The sequence below is a fragment of the Symphodus melops genome, assembly GCF_947650265.1.
Source record: "Symphodus melops genome assembly, chromosome: 7".
Taxonomy (NCBI): domain Eukaryota; kingdom Metazoa; phylum Chordata; class Actinopteri; order Labriformes; family Labridae; genus Symphodus; species Symphodus melops.
The window spans coordinates 22,128,655-22,148,191 of NC_136697.1; the positions used below are offsets into that span (position 1 = coordinate 22,128,655).

General features: G+C 38.5%; 5 protein-coding genes across 12 annotated transcripts in view; 4 read left to right on the plus strand and 1 right to left on the minus strand.

Moving 5' to 3' along the window:
* zfyve9a (zinc finger, FYVE domain containing 9a) overlaps positions 1-19,537 on the plus strand; it is an 86,213-nt gene that overhangs the window by 48,820 nt on the left and 17,856 nt on the right. The gene's annotated exons all lie outside the window — the stretch shown is intronic.
* pak1ip1 (PAK1 interacting protein 1) lies at positions 16-3,263 on the plus strand. Its single transcript, XM_079347728.1, has 10 exons — positions 16-338; positions 718-880; positions 952-1,075; positions 1,168-1,242; positions 1,329-1,381; positions 1,477-1,622; positions 1,746-1,843; positions 1,996-2,095; positions 2,389-2,518; positions 2,951-3,263. The coding sequence occupies exons 1-10, from the start codon at positions 261-263 to the stop codon at positions 3,070-3,072; spliced, it is 1,089 nt and encodes a 362-aa protein (XP_079203854.1). The 5' UTR covers positions 16-260; the 3' UTR covers positions 3,073-3,263.
* LOC306826416 (transmembrane protein 14C-like) lies at positions 3,777-5,173 on the plus strand. The gene is made up of 4 exons (XM_079347729.1): positions 3,777-4,090; positions 4,548-4,649; positions 4,768-4,855; positions 4,991-5,173. Exons 1-4 carry the CDS (start codon positions 4,015-4,017, stop codon positions 5,043-5,045), a joined length of 321 nt encoding a protein of 106 aa, XP_079203855.1. The 5' UTR covers positions 3,777-4,014; the 3' UTR covers positions 5,046-5,173.
* On the minus strand, positions 5,233-14,076 carry LOC306826417 (serine/threonine-protein kinase MAK-like). Of its 8 annotated transcripts, none has more exons than XM_079347733.1 (17): positions 14,026-14,076; positions 13,043-13,106; positions 12,781-12,919; positions 11,226-11,280; positions 10,813-10,934; positions 10,193-10,275; positions 9,794-9,926; positions 9,272-9,443; positions 8,555-8,722; positions 7,866-8,186; positions 7,579-7,769; positions 7,384-7,484; positions 6,870-6,983; positions 6,446-6,520; positions 6,146-6,244; positions 5,771-5,838; positions 5,233-5,684 (listed from the first exon to the last, which is right to left on the minus strand). In XM_079347733.1, the coding sequence occupies exons 3-17, from the start codon at positions 12,909-12,911 to the stop codon at positions 5,505-5,507; spliced, it is 2,013 nt and encodes a 670-aa protein (XP_079203859.1). In that variant the 5' UTR covers positions 12,912-12,919; positions 13,043-13,106; positions 14,026-14,076; the 3' UTR covers positions 5,233-5,504. The 8 variants fall into 8 exon arrangements, with proteins under 8 accessions (XP_079203859.1, XP_079203857.1, XP_079203860.1 ...); XM_079347731.1 differs by having other exon boundaries at positions 12,781-12,952; XM_079347734.1 differs by having other exon boundaries at positions 6,900-6,983; positions 12,781-12,962.
* The window catches only part of LOC306826925 (guanine nucleotide-binding protein G(olf) subunit alpha), a 44,964-nt gene continuing 41,072 nt past the window's right edge, over positions 15,646-19,537 (plus strand). The window contains exon 1 of the mRNA XM_079348493.1: positions 15,646-16,378. Within this exon, the coding sequence (XP_079204619.1) occupies positions 15,862-16,378 (517 nt within the window). The 5' untranslated portion in view covers positions 15,646-15,861. The remainder of the gene's footprint in view (positions 16,379-19,537) is intronic.

The window sequence follows — 19,537 nt, forward strand, 5'->3', positions numbered from 1 at the left end:
TTATTTTGAAATCCTTTTCAGCAGAATGTAAGGAAGGGGAGTTTCGCGCAGCCGCAGTTCATTCCCACGTTGTTGTTCTTTTTAAATAGTGGAAGGCATTTCAGAGTAGGTTAACTAAGCTGTGCGTTACTCTTGTTTTTATCTGTGTTTATATAGTCTGTCTTTTCCTGCAGTTGTAGTCGCTGTTAACAAACAGGTGTCACATTTTAGACATAAGTGCTGAAGGTTTCTCAAACTAGCCTGTTAGCTTAGCTTCCAGCATGGCAGCAGTGCTGGAGCTGGTCGCAGGGAGCTACGAGCAGGTCACGGTGGGCTACAGAGTGAACACAGACAACAAAGTAAGTTTGGGGGTCTTATTCTCAGTATACAGGAGAACACATCTGCCTTGTGTTTTTTTAATCTCTTTTACCAGTACTTAGAAACTAAACTAAGCAATCACTGTTATTGATAGGTAGTCTTACAGAGCAATAATAATAACCAGTACCTTACGTTATATATATATATATATGTGTGTGTTTTGTAAAATAGTTGAGGGTATATACAGAAGATTATACATAATGGGTGAACTCCACAGGTTAATGAAGAAATGATGTGCAGTGAATGGCAGGTTGATGATTTAAAGTGATGTGTGTTCAGAGGCAGTGAGTTGTGTAAACAGCAGTTTGACAGTTAGACTAATTATTATTTTCTTGTTTGTTTTTTTTGTCTGCCATGCAGGAGTGGACAGCAGTGCCAGATTTCACACATCACGCCCACACAGCATCCATATCAGCTATAGCAGCAAGTGAGAGGTTTGTAGTCACAGGAAGCAAAGATGAGACCATACAGCTTTACGATATGAAAAAGAGAGTCGAACATGGAGCTCTGCTGCATCACGACGGTGAGTATCTTCAGTAGGACTTCGATCAACGTCATGTTACAGACGCAGACTTTTAACTGTTTGTCCCACAGGTACCATCACCTGCCTGGAGTTTTACGGGACATCTCATTTGCTGAGCGGAGGAGAGGATGGACTCGTCTGTGTGTGGAGCAGCACGAAGAAATGGGAGTGTCTGAAATCTATCAGAGCTCACAAGTAAGCATATACAAAGAAGAGTTTGACGGCTGGTCTGCGGATTTGTTGTATTTATTTATTTTGTTTTGACGAGATCCACTGTTTTCCCTCAGAGGCCGAGTAACTTCACTGTCTGTCCATCCGTCTGGGAAACTTGCACTCACAGTCGGCACAGATAAGACACTCAGGTACATTTCACAGCTCCATGTGAAAGCCTGTCATCATTCAGTGAAGAAGAAATGAAAACAAATGTGCACTCTTTATATCTTTTCAGAACATGGAATCTAATTGATGGAAGATCAGCCTTTATCAAAAACATAAAACAAAGTAAGACCACTCCTGCTTTGTGAAGTTGATAAGTGAAATGTGTATTTAATATACATTGAGTGTATTGAAAATTGTCTTCTCTAAACGTTTAACAGATGCACACATTGTCAGATGGTCTCCAGATGGGGATAAATATGTGGTTGTTATAAATGATCAAATGGACATCTATGACCTGCAGACCGCCTCGGTGACGGCAACAATCAAAAGCCCAAAGAGGATTGCATCCATTAAGTTTTTGAATGTGAGTTCTTTGACTATAAATGACAGTTTAGCATATTATTTATTATATTTATGTGTGTGTTTAGAGATGGATTTTATCAAAACTTGTACTTTAAATACTTGTTATATCTCGCATGTTTTTTAGAACTCCATTCTGGCCGTTGCAGGAGACGATGAAATTGTGAGATTGTGTGACACAGGAAAAGAGACGTGGGTGTGTGAGTTTAAGGCTCATGAAACCAGGTACATCAAAATAGGGGTTTTTTCTTCACTGATCCGTTACCGTGTGTGTTAAAGGTTTCTGTGTTGCAGATGTTGATTTGAATTTGTTTAAAAAGTGAACCATTGTTTCCATTTAACTTTGCGTTAAAACCTCAGTCCTTTTGTGATTCCAGAGTCAAAGCTGTTGACAGTTTCATGATGGAGGACTTCTGCGTGGTGGTGACGGCTTCAAACGATGGATTCATCAAAATGTGGAAGCTCTATCTCAAAGAGGCATGACTCTTTTTTTTTTTACTCTTTCAGGAGGTTTTATTTATGTACATAAAAGATCAATTTAGCTGTAACCTCAAACCATTTCCTCAAAATGTGCATCTTCAGCAATAGTGTATGTTTTCTTTGTTTTAGTACCTTATAGAAAACATATGAAAGAAACAAAAAGTAATATATTCAGAAAATTAAATTACATTATCAAGTGGTTTTCATTTTTAAAAAAGTGAAGCAAGATGACACTGTTAAGACTGTTATACATGTAGAGCGGCTGTTGATGTAACAGTGTCGCCCAACAGGAGCTGGAGTCTCCCACTCTCTTGGGGGAAGTGAACACGACAGCCAGACTGACGTGTCTCGCTGTGTGGAAACCTTCATCAGTGCAGCAGACCACTGAGGAACCATCAGCTGGGGCGACATCATCCAAAGGTAGCTGTCCTGAAACACTGACTGTACATTGTGTTCATCATGTTGGGAGCCAAAAACGAGTTTGGTAAAGACTGGAATACTGATGACTGTATTTTTTTTAGGCCAACCCGGAGGTAGCTTCGCTATGGGTTCGAACGAGAATTTGTCTTATAGGATTTTTGCATTGGATTTTGGATTATTACAGAAAATAAGCTCTGTGGCAAACACACATTTCCCATTTAAAATCCCCATTTAATTTTTAGAGTTTAGAACCCATGGGGCTAAAATGTTAACTCACTTCTGGGTTTTAGGACTCATTCCTGTGCCGGTCTATAAGAGGATATACTGAGGCTGGCAGTTCAAATGCTGTAGGCATTCTCACAACAGTCATAATAGACAAAGACACTCTGTTTTCTACTGTCTGTTTCAATGCTGTTGTTTCTCTGTCCACAGAACTTGCTCAGGAGCTGTCAAAGATGAAGAGAGTCCGCATTGCAACAGAAGAAGTCATCCTAGAAGATGAGAGCAAACCGAAAAAGAAGAAAAAAGATGGTGGAAAAAAAGATTTAAAATAATAAATAGGTTTTATTCATGGACTGTTTTATGTCTTGACTTGTTTGTCACGTGTGCTTTTGTCATAGTGAGGTGATAAAGTACAGCTTTGAATTAGCAATATTATGTAAATATATTTGTTGTTGATGCTGAGAAGAAAAATAAGAGGCAGCAATAAAACATGATTTGTCTGTGGACTGTGCTTTTTTAAAAACATTTTTATTATATTGTCAAGTATTCAACAGTTAAATCTCATATAACTGGACAATAGATGTTGAATGGGTGCTGATTTGAAGCTTAACATCACTGAGACTTCACTTTGTGTATCACTTCGCCTCAGTGAAGTATTCTTAACATTGTTACTGAACATTTACAGCAGACACTGTAATCTGATACTCATGTTCTTACAACAGACTATAATTTTCCTGCTTGCATGTCCGATTAAAACACGTGTATTAAACTGAGAAGCTGCCCTGTGGTAAACTTTGCCATGTTTAGTATTCAATACAAACTTGATGCCTCTGAGGGTATATCTATAGAAATCTGTGTATGCATGTGTGCTTTTACACTTGGTCACCACGAGGAGGTGATAAAGCACAGCTGCTGATTGTGTTTATTTGCTTTCTTTATGGAAAGATCACAATGAGTCAATAAGTCACATTATTATTAGCCATTGGTTTAAAGACCAGTTTAAAAAAAGATATACCACTTAGTACAAAAAAAACTTTTAATTAACCATTTAACTTGAACTACATGACCCCGGAAGTGAAACGTTCAGACGTTGGGTGCACATTGCACAAACTGCTGGTAGAAAGGTTTAGGCATATCGGTTTAGTTATAGCATACTTGTTGATCTCCGTTCATTTGAGTAATATTTTTTAGAGTAATCCAAGCCGTTGTCTTCGTGTGGGACAGGTTGGGTTAAATCATAAAGTCATCTAGCAGGAAGTCTCTGGTGAGTGGACATGGCTGTGGACTGGATTGGTTTCATTTATGCTTCTCTGGTGTCAACAGGAGGAATTATTGGTTACATGAAAGCAGGTAAGAGAAATCCTTCATGTGCATCAATTACAGACGTTATTCACGGCTCTTTTCTTTAATAGTTTGGATTGAGTTTGAGTGTTGAGTTGGCTGGTATGTAGTTCAGTCATTGTTATATTATTATTTTATGTTTTTTCATTCTGTAGGCTACATCTTTGTTGTTCAGGTAACGTTAACAAATCTCATCAAGAGGTGGGAGAATCTGCCATATACTGAAGTCTAACTTTGGTTAATTATCTGCGAAAAAAGTTCTTTAATAAGTAGGCCTATACTTAATCGATATCTACAATTGTTTTGTTTGAAGTTGTTAAAGTATCATTTGTTTGTTTTGAATAGCCATGGTTTGAAGGATTAACAAGCAAGAGCAACTGTATTGTTTACACTCAAGATTTGATTTCTGAGGGAAACCATTTAAAAAGGAGGAAGGTGTACTCACCTGATTCTGTTTCTTCCACAGGCAGTGTCACCTCTCTGGCTGCAGGAGTCCTGTTTGGCCTGCTGGCTGCTGTTGGTGCTTATCAAACATCTCAAAATCCCAGGAATGTCTGGCTTTCAGTAGGTGAGCGAGTTTAGTATGTTTCTTCACAAATACATTACAATGCAATGTGTTTGTGAACGCAACACTTCACTCTTTATGTTCTTGCAATGAATGGTTTTCTGAATTTCTGAAAATGCAGGCACCTCAGGAACTCTGGCTGTGGTGATGGGACTACGGTTTTTAAACTCCGGCAAGTTCATGCCTGCTGGTGTTATGACTTTGGCAAGGTAATACAACAAGTGTTTAATTCACAGCATTCTGGATCACGTTAAATTCTGCTTTCAAAAACTGAGACAAACAGAAGTAAAGACATTTACTGAGACTTTTCAACTGTACCCTAAAACAAGTCTTTTTGTTTTCAGTGCATTGATACTGTTAAGGATCATCCTGAGGCTAAAGAGACCACATCAATCTTAAACACGTTATGTAAACCTCTTCTGTATCTATACATGTTTTTTATATAACTATTTGTCACATTTTGTAAATCCCAACATGTGCTCTGTGTAATTTTTGATTAAAGTTTTGATCTGTTTAAAATGTGTAATCTGTTTAAAATGTGTAATATAAAATAACAGTAATTCGAAAAATAAAGCTTTAAAAGAAAATTTAAAAATCCAACACTTGTTTTGTTTGTTTTACAGTTAGATAGTTTTAGTTAGTTACTTTGTTTCAATTGCTTAAAAATATAAAAATATGTTTTCATTTTCTAGTCTGCTTAAAAAAAATACTGACAGAAGTCACAGGGCTCTGGCACAACACTGAACAACATTTAATCCCATAGTTGATGTAAAAGCAGTCCAGAAGGGATCACTTTTGCACACTGTTGGTAACTTCTCCTCTGAAGGGTGTTTTTCCTGTTGAAGTGCACTGGGGATTTTACCCATGATTCACTGCTGGAGCAGAGTGAAATGCTCTGCTACGGGTAGCCACCATATTTGGCGCTCCAGTCGACTCGTCCATGAATGGGCTGGACGTTTGTACTCTTTGAAAAGGCTTTCTTCCCTGTAGCCTTGGATCCGAGGATTTGAGAATTTCTGATCTCCCACCCTTGGTATTCTGGGAAAATCACCATGAGGGAGAAATGTAACTTAGAGAGTCACAAGAAGCAGAATTTTAGGTGCTCAAAGTAAGAATCTTTTTACCTTCATGTGAGGGGAACAGTTTATCTGATGAAGCCTTGCTCTTGAGTGGTCTGATTTTAGACTGGACTCTGAGATCAGCGACAGAAGACAGATCAACTAAAAAGTGCACAAAAAAGAAGAAGGTTGGTATTTAGTTGAAAGATGCAACATGGCTGAGACTAATAGTCTTAAAGTCTTGTCTTCAGTAAAATAACACTTTCATCATGCAGAGGCTGTTATCCTCAAGGATGGTATTGACTTCTCTCTAACTCCAGGGGGCGTTTGAGGGAAGTTTAATGGAAGAAGAGGAGTGCCTGATCAAACACAAAAGAGGTTCATGTACTATATGACCTCTGCGTCTTCACTATTACTCTGTTTAGAGGAAGGACAACTCACTGGCAGAGGAGCCGGTGGTACTCGGTTTCACTGTTGGAGTTCTCTGCAGAGGTAACAGGTTTGTCCTGGCTGACTTGTTGGCGATGCTCATTAATGAGTCTAGAATGGGGAATGAAGTCAATCAATGGTTAAAACTGGAATTAAAAAAACAAAACAAAATGATTTAACAGTTACTTAAGCATTTTCATGCCTTGAATAATTGTTCAATTATATTTCAGGGAAGATTCTCTGTGGTCAACATTTTGTTTCAGTATTTCATTGCCAATCATCTCGAAATGTTTTTCTAAATCTGAGCAGTACCTTTGGGAAGATCAAGATCCTCCTGGGTCTTATCCTCAAAAGGCAGTGTCTGAGTGAGTTTAGGAAGACCATTATCTGCAAATCATATATTAACAGACAGAAACAGAGAAAGGTGAGTGAAAGGTGGGAAAATCTGACTGGAGGACTTCTCTCAACTCAAAGTCCCAGATGGAGTTTTGACATCATTTCCTCTGGCTGTCTCTTGCTTTTTATGACACTGCTCAATTAACAGTTATGCAAAAATATTACAAGAAATCAACAAGAATCCACAAAAACTTTAATTCAATATTCAGTATAGTTTGATGGTTGCTGAGTAACTCTTTGACTACATAAACAGTAAACATATCCAGAAACCTGCTCTCGCCTGCTTCTCTAAAGCATGGTACCTTTCTTCTCACATGTTTTTTTGACAAGTCTGTCTTACTGTTACTTTGAGGGAACTCCAGACCCTGACCTCTGCTTAAGTTCAAACTGTCCCACAGCAACTTTCTGGTGACCAGCTGGCTTTTTGTTGAGAGGTTTTTTGTCGGGTTTACACCTGCAAAGGACAAAACGACTCAGAGGGAATTTCGCTGAATGTGAGCGATGTCAAAACTTTGCGAGATCTAGATTCAGCAAATACAACGTGGAAAGTACAGTATAAAAAAAAAACATTTACATGTACCAAAACATGTATTGCACCAAACTTGTGTATCAAGGTATCAGAGAAACAACTCTAATCAGTATTTTGACAAAGAAAATTGAACTGAAATGCCTGTTTGGTGTTTTTTTCTTTTTATCCTTTTTGTGTCATAAGTGGTTTGTTTTTGGATGTTTTTCAGCTTACACGTGACAACAATAATAGCATGAAAAAGTAACATTAACACTCCTAAAGATGCAGAGGAACCCAAATGTTTTGCTGAGAGCTTTTTATAACGCTCTCCATGACTTCCCCTCACCTGGCAGATATCTGGACTGGCGGAGGTAGTGCTGCTTGGCCGAAAAGGTTGAGGAGTCTGCCCTTTTTTTCAGCCCACTGCTCGGCAGCTTCACTTCTGTGCTGAAGACAAAAACTCAAGACATTATTTTTCTTTTTAAGAACATTGATGAACCATTCTTTTACGTAAAAAAAATAAAATAAATAAATGTCTAACCAAGGCCCATCCAGTTCCATTTCCCCCTGAGAGTCGATGGTGTTTTTTTTGGAGAGGGAAATCCCAGCGTCTGCATCCTCACTGTTGTCTAAACTGGAGACGTGTTTGAAAGACATCTGACCCCATCTTCTGCGTCCTGTTCTCGCTCCAGTTGAGCTGTTCTCTGCTTCTGTGTGGGTTGCTGTTGTAGACTTTAAAAGCAATATAAAAAGAAGGAGAAAATATAACATCTGTAAGCCACCACCACACGTTCTGTTATACCAAAGCTTTTCCTGGGTGATACCTACAGATTGCCAGTTCAGTGGTTGTCTGTCTTTCACCAGGCTGAGCGGTTCCTGCTGCCCCACTGTCAACATGGTGGAACACATTGCTGGTTCTGTGCTTGGCTCCATGTTGTCCTGAGGCATCTGCTGAAGAGACTGACTGCACAACTCCATCTCCGCATGAGTCCTACTTGCTTTAGTGGACTCGAGGTCTGACTTCCAGAAGGAGAGAGGTTTTGCCTCTGGAGCCGCCTCAAAGATCTTTTTCTGAGCGGTGAGCTGCTCAGAGTACTTGAGAGGAGCACAGAGCGCCTGGCCCACATGGAAGTATGGATAACGTAAAGCCTTGAGCACAAACAAAAGCATCTGTTTAGTTCTTTTTCAAGCTCAGGATGGAAATGTTACACAAACAAGATTCTTGTAATATGACAGGAAACAACAGAGTAATAATCTGAAAAATATACAAGAAACAGAACTAAGGAGGAAAAAGCAAAGTACATTTAAGACATAAACTAAAATAAATGAATAAATATGTGGAAACAGTGTGCATCATTCCACCCTTTCCCCCTCTTCAGCAGAAGTGGTCCCTTAAAGTAAGTGTTGGCTGAATGATTCAACAAGCTGCTTTCATTTTCAAACCCAAGTCAGTTATTCTTGTTCCGATCTTTGCATGTTTTCAGTTTGTTCCAACCAAACATAACAGGTTTATGTACCTGTGCAGCACTTGGTCTTCTCTCAGGGTTCCACTGCAGCATGTCTGTCATCAGTGCGATCGCTTCTTCGCTGGCGTTAGGGATCAGGGATCTGAGGCTGGTGGGTGCATACTTTGGGAAGCGAAAGTTCAGCGAGGTAACCAAGTAGTAGCCCTCAAGCCAGTCCGACTGATGTGGTAAAAAAAATAAAAAATAAATAAATATATATATATATATATATATATAAAAACTTTAGGCCAAAAGATAAGAAGTGTGATTAATAACGTTTCATGTGAGCACAACAGAATGCCAAAAAAGAGTGTTATAAATATTTAACATACTATTAGTTAAGGTTGTCATACATTTTGACAAAATACTGGTATTTTAATGATCAATAGTATCAAAAAGTACTGAGGCTTAGAAAAAACTTTCAGATCTCAAATTCTTTGTTACTGAGATGTTGATAACGTATTATTGCAGTTCAGACAATGCAGGCGTTTGCATGAATACTGTCTTTGTTAATGACAAAAAGAAATAACCCAATATTGGGTGCCAAGGACTTCTATTTTTGTTTCTGTTGTATTGAAACAAATCTCGATATAATTACATTTTTACTGGTTGAACATGATGGTCAACCCCACTTTAAATACACAAGGTGGAATGAATGGATTTAGGTATTGTCTACTAAGACAGCCAAAAATCCAACATACGACAACTCTTTCAATGGTAATACTTCACCTTCTTCAGCGTTCCCAGCACCTGCCAGATCTTTAAGATTTCCTCCACCTCGCTGTTGCCAGGGAACAGGGGTCTGAGTGTGTAGAGCTCCGCCATGATGCATCCCACGGCCCAGATGTCGATGGGCGAGCTGTAGGAGTTAGACTTTAGCAGAATCTCTGGAGCTCTATACCTTAAAAAAAGCAAACGTCAGTATATTAATGAAACATTTACATAAAAAGATTTGTATGTACATATTTAACAGACAACAGCCATACAGATCAATGCCATTTCTTGTTACAATGTTATTGTATACAAAGATGATACTGGCCAAACTTGAGCTGCATGTATCTCAAAGTTAGTCATCCTCTCCTTAACAGATGAACAGAGATGTATTTAAGCTCAAATCTACCAAGCGTTATTCTGAGTAACTAAGAAAAAAAACACTGTGAGTCACAAGCCTGTACCCGGTCAGACATCCCATTGTGTTTCATTACAGGAGTCACTTAAATTGCATTGCTCTGATATCATTCTGTGCCGTACCATCTTGTGGACACATAAGCAGTGTAAGGGGGCTGTGAGCGAATCTCTCTGGCTAGTCCAAAATCTGCAATCTTTACCAGCTCTGGTCCCATGCAGAGCAAATTCTCAGGTTTCATATCCCGATGAAAATACCCTGAAAAACACAAGACAGTCATATGGAACCTGCGCCGATTAGGACATCTGTTTATATATAAGATTTGTTTAGACAGAATTTCTCAGACAAAAGGTTTCATTGCATTTAAGTCTGACTACTGCTATCACTTGTACACCTGATTAAAAACCCAGAATCAAAACAGAGTCGAAACATCTCTGGTAAGGAAAAAAGGATGTCTTTACTTTTAACTAGCACAGTCAAACCGAACATTAATAACATATATGGAGAAAGACTGAGTCTCTTACCATGCTTGTGCACAAATGCTAAGCCAGACAACACTTGGAACAGAATGTTCCTTATTTCATTTTCAGTAAACATCTTATCTTCCCTGGCAGCAGCGAAGTGAAAAGACAAAAGAAAGAAAGAAAAGGGGATCAAGGAAAATACAGCACACAAGCAATGAAGTAGCATCCACAAATATGAAATAAATATAGGTTTATATATTGTCACCCTCTTGTGATGGAGGGAAACCGGAGAAGTGAAGAATTTTCATGTGGAGAAAATACTGGGAAGCTATCTGTCTTATCAACAGTCCAGCTTTTGTACAGGTTTTAGGACTGATTATGTGGTTTTCTTTTATTCACATTCATTTGGACTATTTGTACCTGAACAGTGTTGGACAGATTGATCTGTATTCCAAAAGACATTGTCCTCACGTCTGAAGTCACCTACCACGTTTATGAACAAAGGAATATCTGAAATGTCATGTTTCTGATGGGAACAACTTGTTTCTGCAAAAGACCGACATGTGATGACTCAAACTATGACCCAAATCCCTCTCACACTCGCAAAAAGGTATTAAAAACACACCGCAGAATTGTATCACAAAAGGACTGAAGACACCTATGAAAATGGTGCTCTTTACCTTTCTTTCATGAGCTGATAGAGGTTTTCTTTCATATACTCGAAGACAAAGTACAAGTAGTCGTGTTCTCTGATGACCTCCTTTAGTTTAACGACGTTGGCATGGTTTAGCTTCCTCAGCGACTGTTGACACAAAATATTTTGGAGGCACATTCAGTGGAGTCTGTCAAAATCAGCTCATCATGGCAAGTTTTAAGTATATTCCCTGAAACAATTAAAATGTCTCTTTGTAATATCAGAAAGTTATCAACCACAGCAAAAACACTATCCCATGCAACAATATGAAGGTATCTTCCTGAACTTGATTTATAAATCTTTATGACAAAAAAAAGGGAAGATTTACAATAGGTTGTTTCAAAGATCGCACTGCCCAATATGGAAGTCATTTCTGACTTAGTGCATGTTACTGCTCACCTTCACTTCTCTTAGATTCAAGCACTCGTCCCAAGAATAAAACTTCCTCTTCATCCTGTTGAAATACAAGTGAAAACACATTTGGATGAGCATGTGTTCCTGTTGACCTAAATCCTTTCCCCTCCTGTGATGGTAAAGAAAAAGTTATCCCTTCTTTCATCTGCTTCTGGCTTGATTCGTGTAATTCCCTTTTTAATGAGATCAGCCAGTCGTCTCTGACCTGCTGAAAAAAGTAGGCTGTGGCCAGGCATATCCCTTGTTTTTTGGAAAGGGGACAATAATTGTCCTGTTTTAGCCTCTCTTCACAGAATCCCATTGGCCCCAGGAGTGTTTTATCACACCATATCACAGACCCCCTGAGCTTCAAATACACTATCTCCAGGTCCCTCAGATCATGGTCAAACGCTCCTAACGTAACAACGGCCGCAATTGAAAGGCTCTTGATCCCAACACGTTGTTTTCCATGTTATGACTTATGAGTAAAGTTTATGTTTGATAATTAGTGAATTGTTTGATCTTAAGTGCAGTTTTTTCACTTTGTTGCTTTTTTTGAATGTGCTTCGTAATAGAACACAAAGGGATATTTGAAGACAGTAGTACTAAGGGTAATCTTAGTACTTTGATTAAACTTAATTTCATTTCACACTGACATTTTTTTTAAAATTTAAATTGGTATTTATATTGGTATGCTTCAGCTCTCAAGGAAGGCGGACGCTTTTTCTCTCCCTCCCTTATCCCGAGATGAAGCCAAATAAGCGCGAGAATGTATCGCTGCAGAACCGGTCAACCTTGAATTTCCTTCGGGATCAATAAAGTATCTATCTATCTATCTATCTATCTATCTATCTATCTCTCTATCTATCTATCTATCTATCTATCTATCTATCTATCTATCTATCTATCTATCTATCTATCTATCATTTAAAATTGATTAACAGGCTTGATTATGAGATCTGTACTATGCACTATTAAAACTGTGCTATAAAATGAAGTTACACATTAGTTTTAGCAAGTTTCAAAAAGATGATTATGGACTTTGAAATACGTTGCATCACTGATATACACGCAGTAATAGTAAAAACAGGAACCTGGGCATTGTTGCAATACTTTTCACTACATCTTATAAGATGTAGTGAAAAGTATTTCACCAGTTTCCTGTTTTCAGCTTTTTCTTTCTTTCTTCCCTGCCATCCTTAAAGGTCAACACTATGCAGTCTACTTTCACTCCTTTCTCTGTCATCAGTAGTAACACATCATCTTGTAACAGTAACAGTCTCGTGAGCAGGGGAAGCCTCGTGAAACATTTTTAATTAATTTCTTGCCATAGACATTCTTAAACAGATCATAAATTTCCAAATGCAAATAACAAAGTTATAACAGCAACACAATATTCATTAATAGCACGCCTTAAATGATCTTAGTGATGTAAAAAAAAAAAACATAAATCTTGGCATTCAAAGAGTTTACCTAAACATCGCTGGGTTTAATCAGCTTAATGATACCAGGCACATAAACAAAGCATGTCTCTGGCGTGTTTATTTGATTCACCACTCACCTCTTTATAGCCACCAGCTCCCCAGTGTCATTGCACTTGCACAGGAGGACGCTGCCGTACGTCCCGTCCCCGAGCTGCTTTAGAGCGGTGTAGCGATTCATCTTCCAAGGAAAGCCCTGTCTTTCCTTCATCTGGGAGCCTTGGCAGTCCAACATAGTTACAGCTATAACGGCTATTTATCCCTCGAAACACAGAAATAAAACATGATGGTTCAACCTTTACCTTCCCCTAACTACATTGTTGATGAAGGGTGGATATTTACCTGGCCAAGGGAGGCCGTCTGCACTCTGCCTGTTGCCCTCGGTCTCACCTATTTCAAGCTAAGCCTTGCCGGCAGACAGAGAAAGGGTGATCCATGAGCAAGGGGAAGGAGATTACAGTTGACATGTGATCAGGAACGTCAAATGTGTGCAGTAGAAACAGCTTATGAGGAGAACGGGAAGACATGCTTTGAACTCATCAAGTTCAGGATTTGGAAACATGATTACAGAGAAAAATCAATGTATTTGTCATTTGTGATTAATTTATGTTACTTTTCCCATGAAGACCACATTCATGTGTCTTTTGAGGGACAGAAGGTTTTTCCGCCCTTGGTGTAAAGCCAATCACACATAGGTGAGGCATTTTTCTGAATGTAACTATAAGGATGTGTTTGACTAAAGAAGCATTAACTGACTATGTGTATGCTGCAGATAACACTGCTGACTATATCACTGAGCTTATTCTTAGTATACAACTGACCCCTTTAATTTGAGGTCAGACAGGAACTGAGAGTACACCTTGGCATTACTTGGATCAAATTAAGGTCAGCGTGTTTACAATTGACATAAAGTCAAATGCTAAACATTAATCCAAAATGGGCAATTCTGAATAATCAGTCCTCATGTTGTGTAATATATTTAATCCTTTTTTCAGTCTAAAGGGTCTTAAATAGGACTATTTATAACCACGTTTTCGTTTCTAAATGTGTTTGATGTCAGGAATTATTTAGAAAAACATAAAAATGTTTTAATAATTGAGCTTTTATGCTTTAGCCTATGTTTACAAGTTAAGCATTACGGTCTTCATTTAGCTTTTAGCTAATTAACTGAAAACAGGCTAAGCTACTAAACATTTTAAACTGACAAATAAGCTACCACTACCGACATAATATACCTAATTTCTAATAATAGGAAGCAGTAGTCGTTTCTTTTGGTTTTTTTAAAAACATTTAAGATGTGCAAAACTTGAGTAAAGTATATTTACCATCGAGAAATTCGATGGAGTTTTCCTCCGTGAAGCTGTCAACTTGGTAACCGCAGCCTACTGTAACCTTGGCAACTAGAGAACTATACAAAAAAACCCATAAAGTAATGTTTTAATAATAAATATGACAAAGCATACACTGTGAAAAACCAACATATATACATCCTTGTAGGCTTAAATTAAATAATATAATTTAAAATGTCAGGTCTGTACTATTATAATGGGAAGATGTTGAGTTTTAAAGAGCCTTTTCTTAAAATAAAATTAAAAAACAGGGAACAGGGCCATTACACGAGCAGTGGCAATTAAATTAGAAATAATAAGTAGATTATCTTCTTTATTGGTGCTACTTTACAATTTAATATTCTATGCCATTCGCTTGGTGTTTATTATTGGGGCCCTAAAGTGTTAAGGCCAGTAAAAAACTACTGAATTGAAATAGAAAACAAATAGACCTACTCTATTACAATGCATAGGCCGAGGTATGTGGCTTATCGTATTTGATCCAAAGAGTTTTCATTACCCTAATCAAAATATGAGTTGCATTTTTGAAGCAGCATGCAGAAATGAACGCACTTACCTGAAAAGTTTATGTGGGTCATCTGGCTCGACGCCACAGGATCTAGGATCTCTGTACATGTGCGCCATCTAGTGGTTCCCCTTCAGTCCTGCAGCTGGTTGTAACAGACCTCTGTTAACGCAGGTGAACCCACTTTTTTTTAAGTGTTGAGTATGTCAGAAAGGACCTAAATCAGCAAATATTTTCAGTGACCCCCTTAAAAATAATAACGTGATATAGACTACAAGCAATCAGTGAAGGTGAGGATCCAGTATTCACAAATTAGACTGTTTCTGATTAGTAGAATTAATTAGGTATTAAATTGACAACATGTTAAATAATTACTAGTTTGTTTGTTGTTTCTGCTTGAAGCTGCTGAGACCATTCCCAAAACCCCTGAGAGGTCCCTGGCCCTAATTGGTACACCAGAGGTTTCCTGAAGATATGAATGGGCAGGGGCACTGGGGCTGCTTGGAAGATCAAAATAGGTTATATCTTGAGTCTCAGGATAATTTATAAATATGATAGCCTGCGTTAATTGTGGAAATGAGGAAACATTACGCAGTAGAAAAAAAGCACCAAAGTCGAATTTATCTTCAACAAATTTAAAGCCAAGAGGAAGGCTATACATTTGTTCAATCAATTATGCCTTAACGATTATAATTAGCCTGTGTGTTTTAATCAATTAAAAGATGGATAACAAGTTTAGACATCGTGTAATTTTTATCAGAAATATGTAAACGACTAAATCATGGTAGACCTATAGGCTAAAGATAAAACAAAAGAACAACGTGTTTTTTCCCTAGAGCAGGTTCGCTATCTACAAAGATAGTCTTTAGACACACAGGCATGAAATGTGAGGAATGAAAATCATGACCAGCATTCTCGAAATGGCCATACTGTAGTAACGTGACGTGCCTTGCATTGCACCTAACAACTGTGCAGTCAGATTGTTGGCTGTCTGCGCAGCGGATAGTCGCGCTTTTTTTCGAGGTTGTGCTTTTGGTTACTTACGGTAAGATGGACCCGCAGTGTCCACTAAAGGATCAGGTGATCCACTAACTACGAAGCGAAGGCTGACTGGGGAAAATGCAAAATGACATATAGCAAATGTCGGAGCATAATTCATTCACATTTTCGGCTCAAATTTGGATTTAAATCGCACCGCTGGAGCTCCAATGTGACGATGGCTCGTTAGGGCTGGCGGCGCACTTGCGATTTTTTTTGATATTTTAATTTATGAGAAATCACATTCACAGACAAATATTGGTTTCAACATGGGGCTGTGCTACAGTTTGCGTCCCCGGCTCTTCGGGGACCTGAGTGGGTCTATCTCCAACGCTACCTCGGACTCGGACCAGCCTCCGGACGCCGCCGTGCCGACCCGCGCTGGGGGAGCTCGCCAGGAGGACACCGGGGGATGCGGGGAGACATCGTCGCTACGCGGCGGCGGTGGCGGCCCGGTGCGCCCCGGGGACCCTGCTGCCAGGCTCCCGGCCGGGGAGCACCGCCGTGGAGACACCGGTACAGACGGTGTGCTCATACAAAACGGTGGTGGAGGTGGTGGTGGTGGAGGCGGAGGAGGAGGTAGCGCTAAGGGGACAGGGAAGGACCGTGGTCGACGCTTACAGCTGCTTCAAAAGACGAGCACCCAAAAGCAGAAAAACTGGGACAAATTGCTGGTGGAAGAGAAGGAGGCCGAGAAAGATGCGAAGAGAGTCAGTAAGAATATTGACAGGACGCTGAAGGAGCTCAAACGGGAGTACAAACAGACGCATCGACTGCTGCTGCTCGGTAGGTTTTGTCCCTCTCTGTTGTTGTTGGACCAGGAAGCCGTTTTATTATTAGAAATGAAAACATACTGGCCTTTCCACAAATTATGTCACTACTCTGCTGAGGCCTTTTGCCACATCTGCTGGCTTGGCTGTGAAGAATACCCCCTGCGGCTGTCAATGACAAATGATGAAGATGGACGTATGTACTCACGGGGCCTGCTGTCATTGTATTGTTACAGTTTGGGTTATAAGCATTTCCAAGAAGTCAATTCATATTTATATAGCAGTCTATGAAAAACACCTAATAATGCACAGACTGCTCAGCCATAGGGTGTTGGGCAATGCTTACTCAAAGTAGTATCCTAAAACAGTAGGAGCATACAGTAGCCTACAATACAGAGAGAGGCTACTGGAGAAAAGAGCCCTTTGACATTCTATGGCATGTTGAGTTATTTAGAGGCCACAGGGTGTGTTGTTTAAGATACATAGTACAATTTCAGTGTTTCTGTTCAACGACTTCAGAATTGAACAGAATATGGCCGAGTGCACTGGCAAGTACACTTTAGTACAGTGTTGAATAATTTAAAGGAAATACAACTTAAAAAGCTTTATGATTTAGAGAGCATCAAGGGTGATATTTGTTCTGAAAACCAGCATAGATTAATCTTGCACAGCGTGGTGTGGGCTGTAGATGAGTGTGACAAGTTCATGAGAGAACAGTACGAGTATAGTAGTGGCCTGTGGTGTAATGTAACATCTGTTTAGGGACTACAGATTAATAATAGGCTGCTGAATAGCTGTGTCACTTTTACAGTCACATAATATTTACAGTATTGAGTATAATGTGTTAAAGTTGCCCTTGAAATAATACAGTAGAAGGATGTAAACTGGCCTATAAAGTATTATTTTGTATAGTGACATGAAGTCAAGTACAATCGTCAGTTCGATAGAGTAGTATTTAAGTAATGTATGTATGCTATACAGCATTTAACTGTACCTGCTGTATAGTACAGTTAAATGTTGTAAAGTGGCCTGTAGTATAGTACAGCTGATTGGTATAAAGTAACCTGTAGTATAGTACAGTTGATTGTTATAAAGTAACCTGTAGTATAGTACAGTTGATTGTTATAAAGTAACCTGTAGTATAGTACAGTTGATTGGTATAAAGTAACCTGTAGTATAGTACAGTTGATTGGTATAAAGTAACCTGTAGTATAGTACAGTTGATTGTTATAAAGTAACCTGTAGTATAGTACAGTTGATTGGTATAAAGTAACCTGTAGTATAGTACAGTTGATTGGTATAAAGTAACCTGTAGTATAGTACAGTTGATTGGTATAAAGTAACCTGTAGTATAGTACAGTTGATTGGTATAAAGCAGTGGTGTCCAAACTTTTTTTCTTGCGGGCCAAAATTGTCGCGTTAGAATCGCTCACGGGCTACAGGGTTTTTTTGTTTGTTTTTTTTAAATATTGGAAGGAACTTTTTGTATTTTGACCTCTTCAAAAAATAATGTAAATACACAATAACTAATTGCAGTGGGAAACTGTTGTGTTCTAATTTTTTGGAAAGAATAGTCAGGCTTTTATAGGTCTCCCTCACTGACATGAAAAAGAAAAAAAGAACAAAATATGCCATCTGATGAGGCCTGGGGCCAAAATCTTCTGATTCTTCGATTTGAAGTCAAGGGCCACAAAAAATCCACTCAAGGGCCACAAATGGCCCCCGGGCCGCACTTTGGACACCCCTGGTATAAAGTAACCTGTAGTATAGTACAGTTGATTGCTATAAAGTAACCTGTAGTATAGTACAGTTGATTGGTATAAAGTAACCTGTAGTATAGTACAGTTGATTGGTATAAAGTAACCTGTAGTATAGTACAGTTGATTGGTATAAAGTAACCTGTAGTATAGTACAGTTGATTGGTATAAAGTGGCCTGCAGGTTTGTACAGTAAAATGTTGTTCATTGTAGTAAAATGTTACAAAGTGTTGTGGCCAGTAGCAAAATGAAAGTAGTACATTATCCTCTGTATCACCACAAAGGTTGAATGAGTTGTATTGTTTAATTGACTTTTAGATGTAGAGAGACCACCTAACTTGTGTATTTGGTCATCTGAAGAATAGCATAGTACAGCATGACACATGTCTACGGACTATGTACATACATAAAAACAAAGCTCGCTTTGACATATTTACAAACCTGAACTTTCAGGAAGTTTCACACTTTCAGGATGTTTCTAATGAGGGCACAGATGCCTGTAGCTTAGTATCATACAATGATGTGTTGCGTAATAGGGTCAAAGTAAAATAAAATAACATCAGGTAATTGTTTGGCTGTTGAGTAAAGTAGCACAGGCAGTGTTTTATTAGACAATTGTACATGGGAAAAAAGTACAATATAGCAGTTCACTCATTTTTTGCATTCAGAGAAAAGTCTATGGTACAGTAAAAGACTTATCAACATATGGATTTAGTGGATGAAGACCAATTACTTTTTTACTTTTGGTTTTATGGTATGTAACAGTGTTTGCTTGATTTATCTGTTTTATTTGTCCACTACGACATGCCTGGAGTTACAGTGTAGAGTATTCTACTTGTATTATCGTTTGTGAAACGTTCTTCATTGCAAAGACAATGAATTAAACTCACTTTTTATATTTTAATAATAATTTCTAGTAAGATACCAAACACCTTCTAATTGCAACTCTTTTTAAAACTTGCTTGTGTATGAGTTCAAATGAAACGTATTCTTACTTTTTATGATCACACCGTATTGTGCGTGCTCTATTTTCAGACATCAGTTTGGACTTTGGCAGCTTATAATGCTGTCTGGCATTTTCTAGACTGAGTGATCATAATTGCATAACATCTTGACAGATCTGATAATAATAAGTGTCTTTTTGAGAGGCCCATATCCGTTTAATAGAGTCTATTTGTATTATCAGACCAACATCAATCTAAGATGGTACACTTTATTACCTCACAGGAATCCAATTATTGATAAATAAACAATTTAAACTTAACGGAACATTCTGAAAATCAGAATAGCTTGGATCTGACTTACCTGTAGAGCTTACAGATAAACTGTAGTCGTCATTTATTTTTAACTTGTAGGTGAGGTAATAATGAAGCTTATCCTCAAAACCTCTTGCAGCAGTATTGTGCATTAAGGACAGA

Excerpts from the sequence above, each read along its gene's own strand:
- LOC306826417 (XM_079347731.1), bottom strand. The coding sequence starts at position 12,935 with ATGTTGGACTGCCAAGGCTCCCAGATGAAGGAAAGACAGGGCTTTCCT. Across the intron at positions 7,770-7,865 it reads AACCACTGAACTGGCAATCT|TCTACAACAGCAACCCACAC; the intron begins GTAGGTATCACC and ends TTGCTTTTAAAG. Across the intron at positions 6,245-6,445 it reads GGATCTTGATCTTCCCAAAG|ACTCATTAATGAGCATCGCC; the intron begins GTACTGCTCAGA and ends TCCCCATTCTAG.
- pak1ip1 (XM_079347728.1), top strand. The coding sequence starts at position 261 with ATGGCAGCAGTGCTGGAGCTGGTCGCAGGGAGCTACGAGCAGGTCACG. Across the intron at positions 1,623-1,745 it reads CATCCATTAAGTTTTTGAAT|AACTCCATTCTGGCCGTTGC; the intron begins GTGAGTTCTTTG and ends CATGTTTTTTAG. Across the intron at positions 1,844-1,995 it reads TTTAAGGCTCATGAAACCAG|AGTCAAAGCTGTTGACAGTT; the intron begins GTACATCAAAAT and ends TTGTGATTCCAG.
- LOC306826416 (XM_079347729.1), top strand. The coding sequence starts at position 4,015 with ATGGCTGTGGACTGGATTGGTTTCATTTATGCTTCTCTGGTGTCAACA. Across the intron at positions 4,091-4,547 it reads TATTGGTTACATGAAAGCAG|GCAGTGTCACCTCTCTGGCT; the intron begins GTAAGAGAAATC and ends TTTCTTCCACAG. Across the intron at positions 4,650-4,767 it reads GAATGTCTGGCTTTCAGTAG|GCACCTCAGGAACTCTGGCT; the intron begins GTGAGCGAGTTT and ends CTGAAAATGCAG.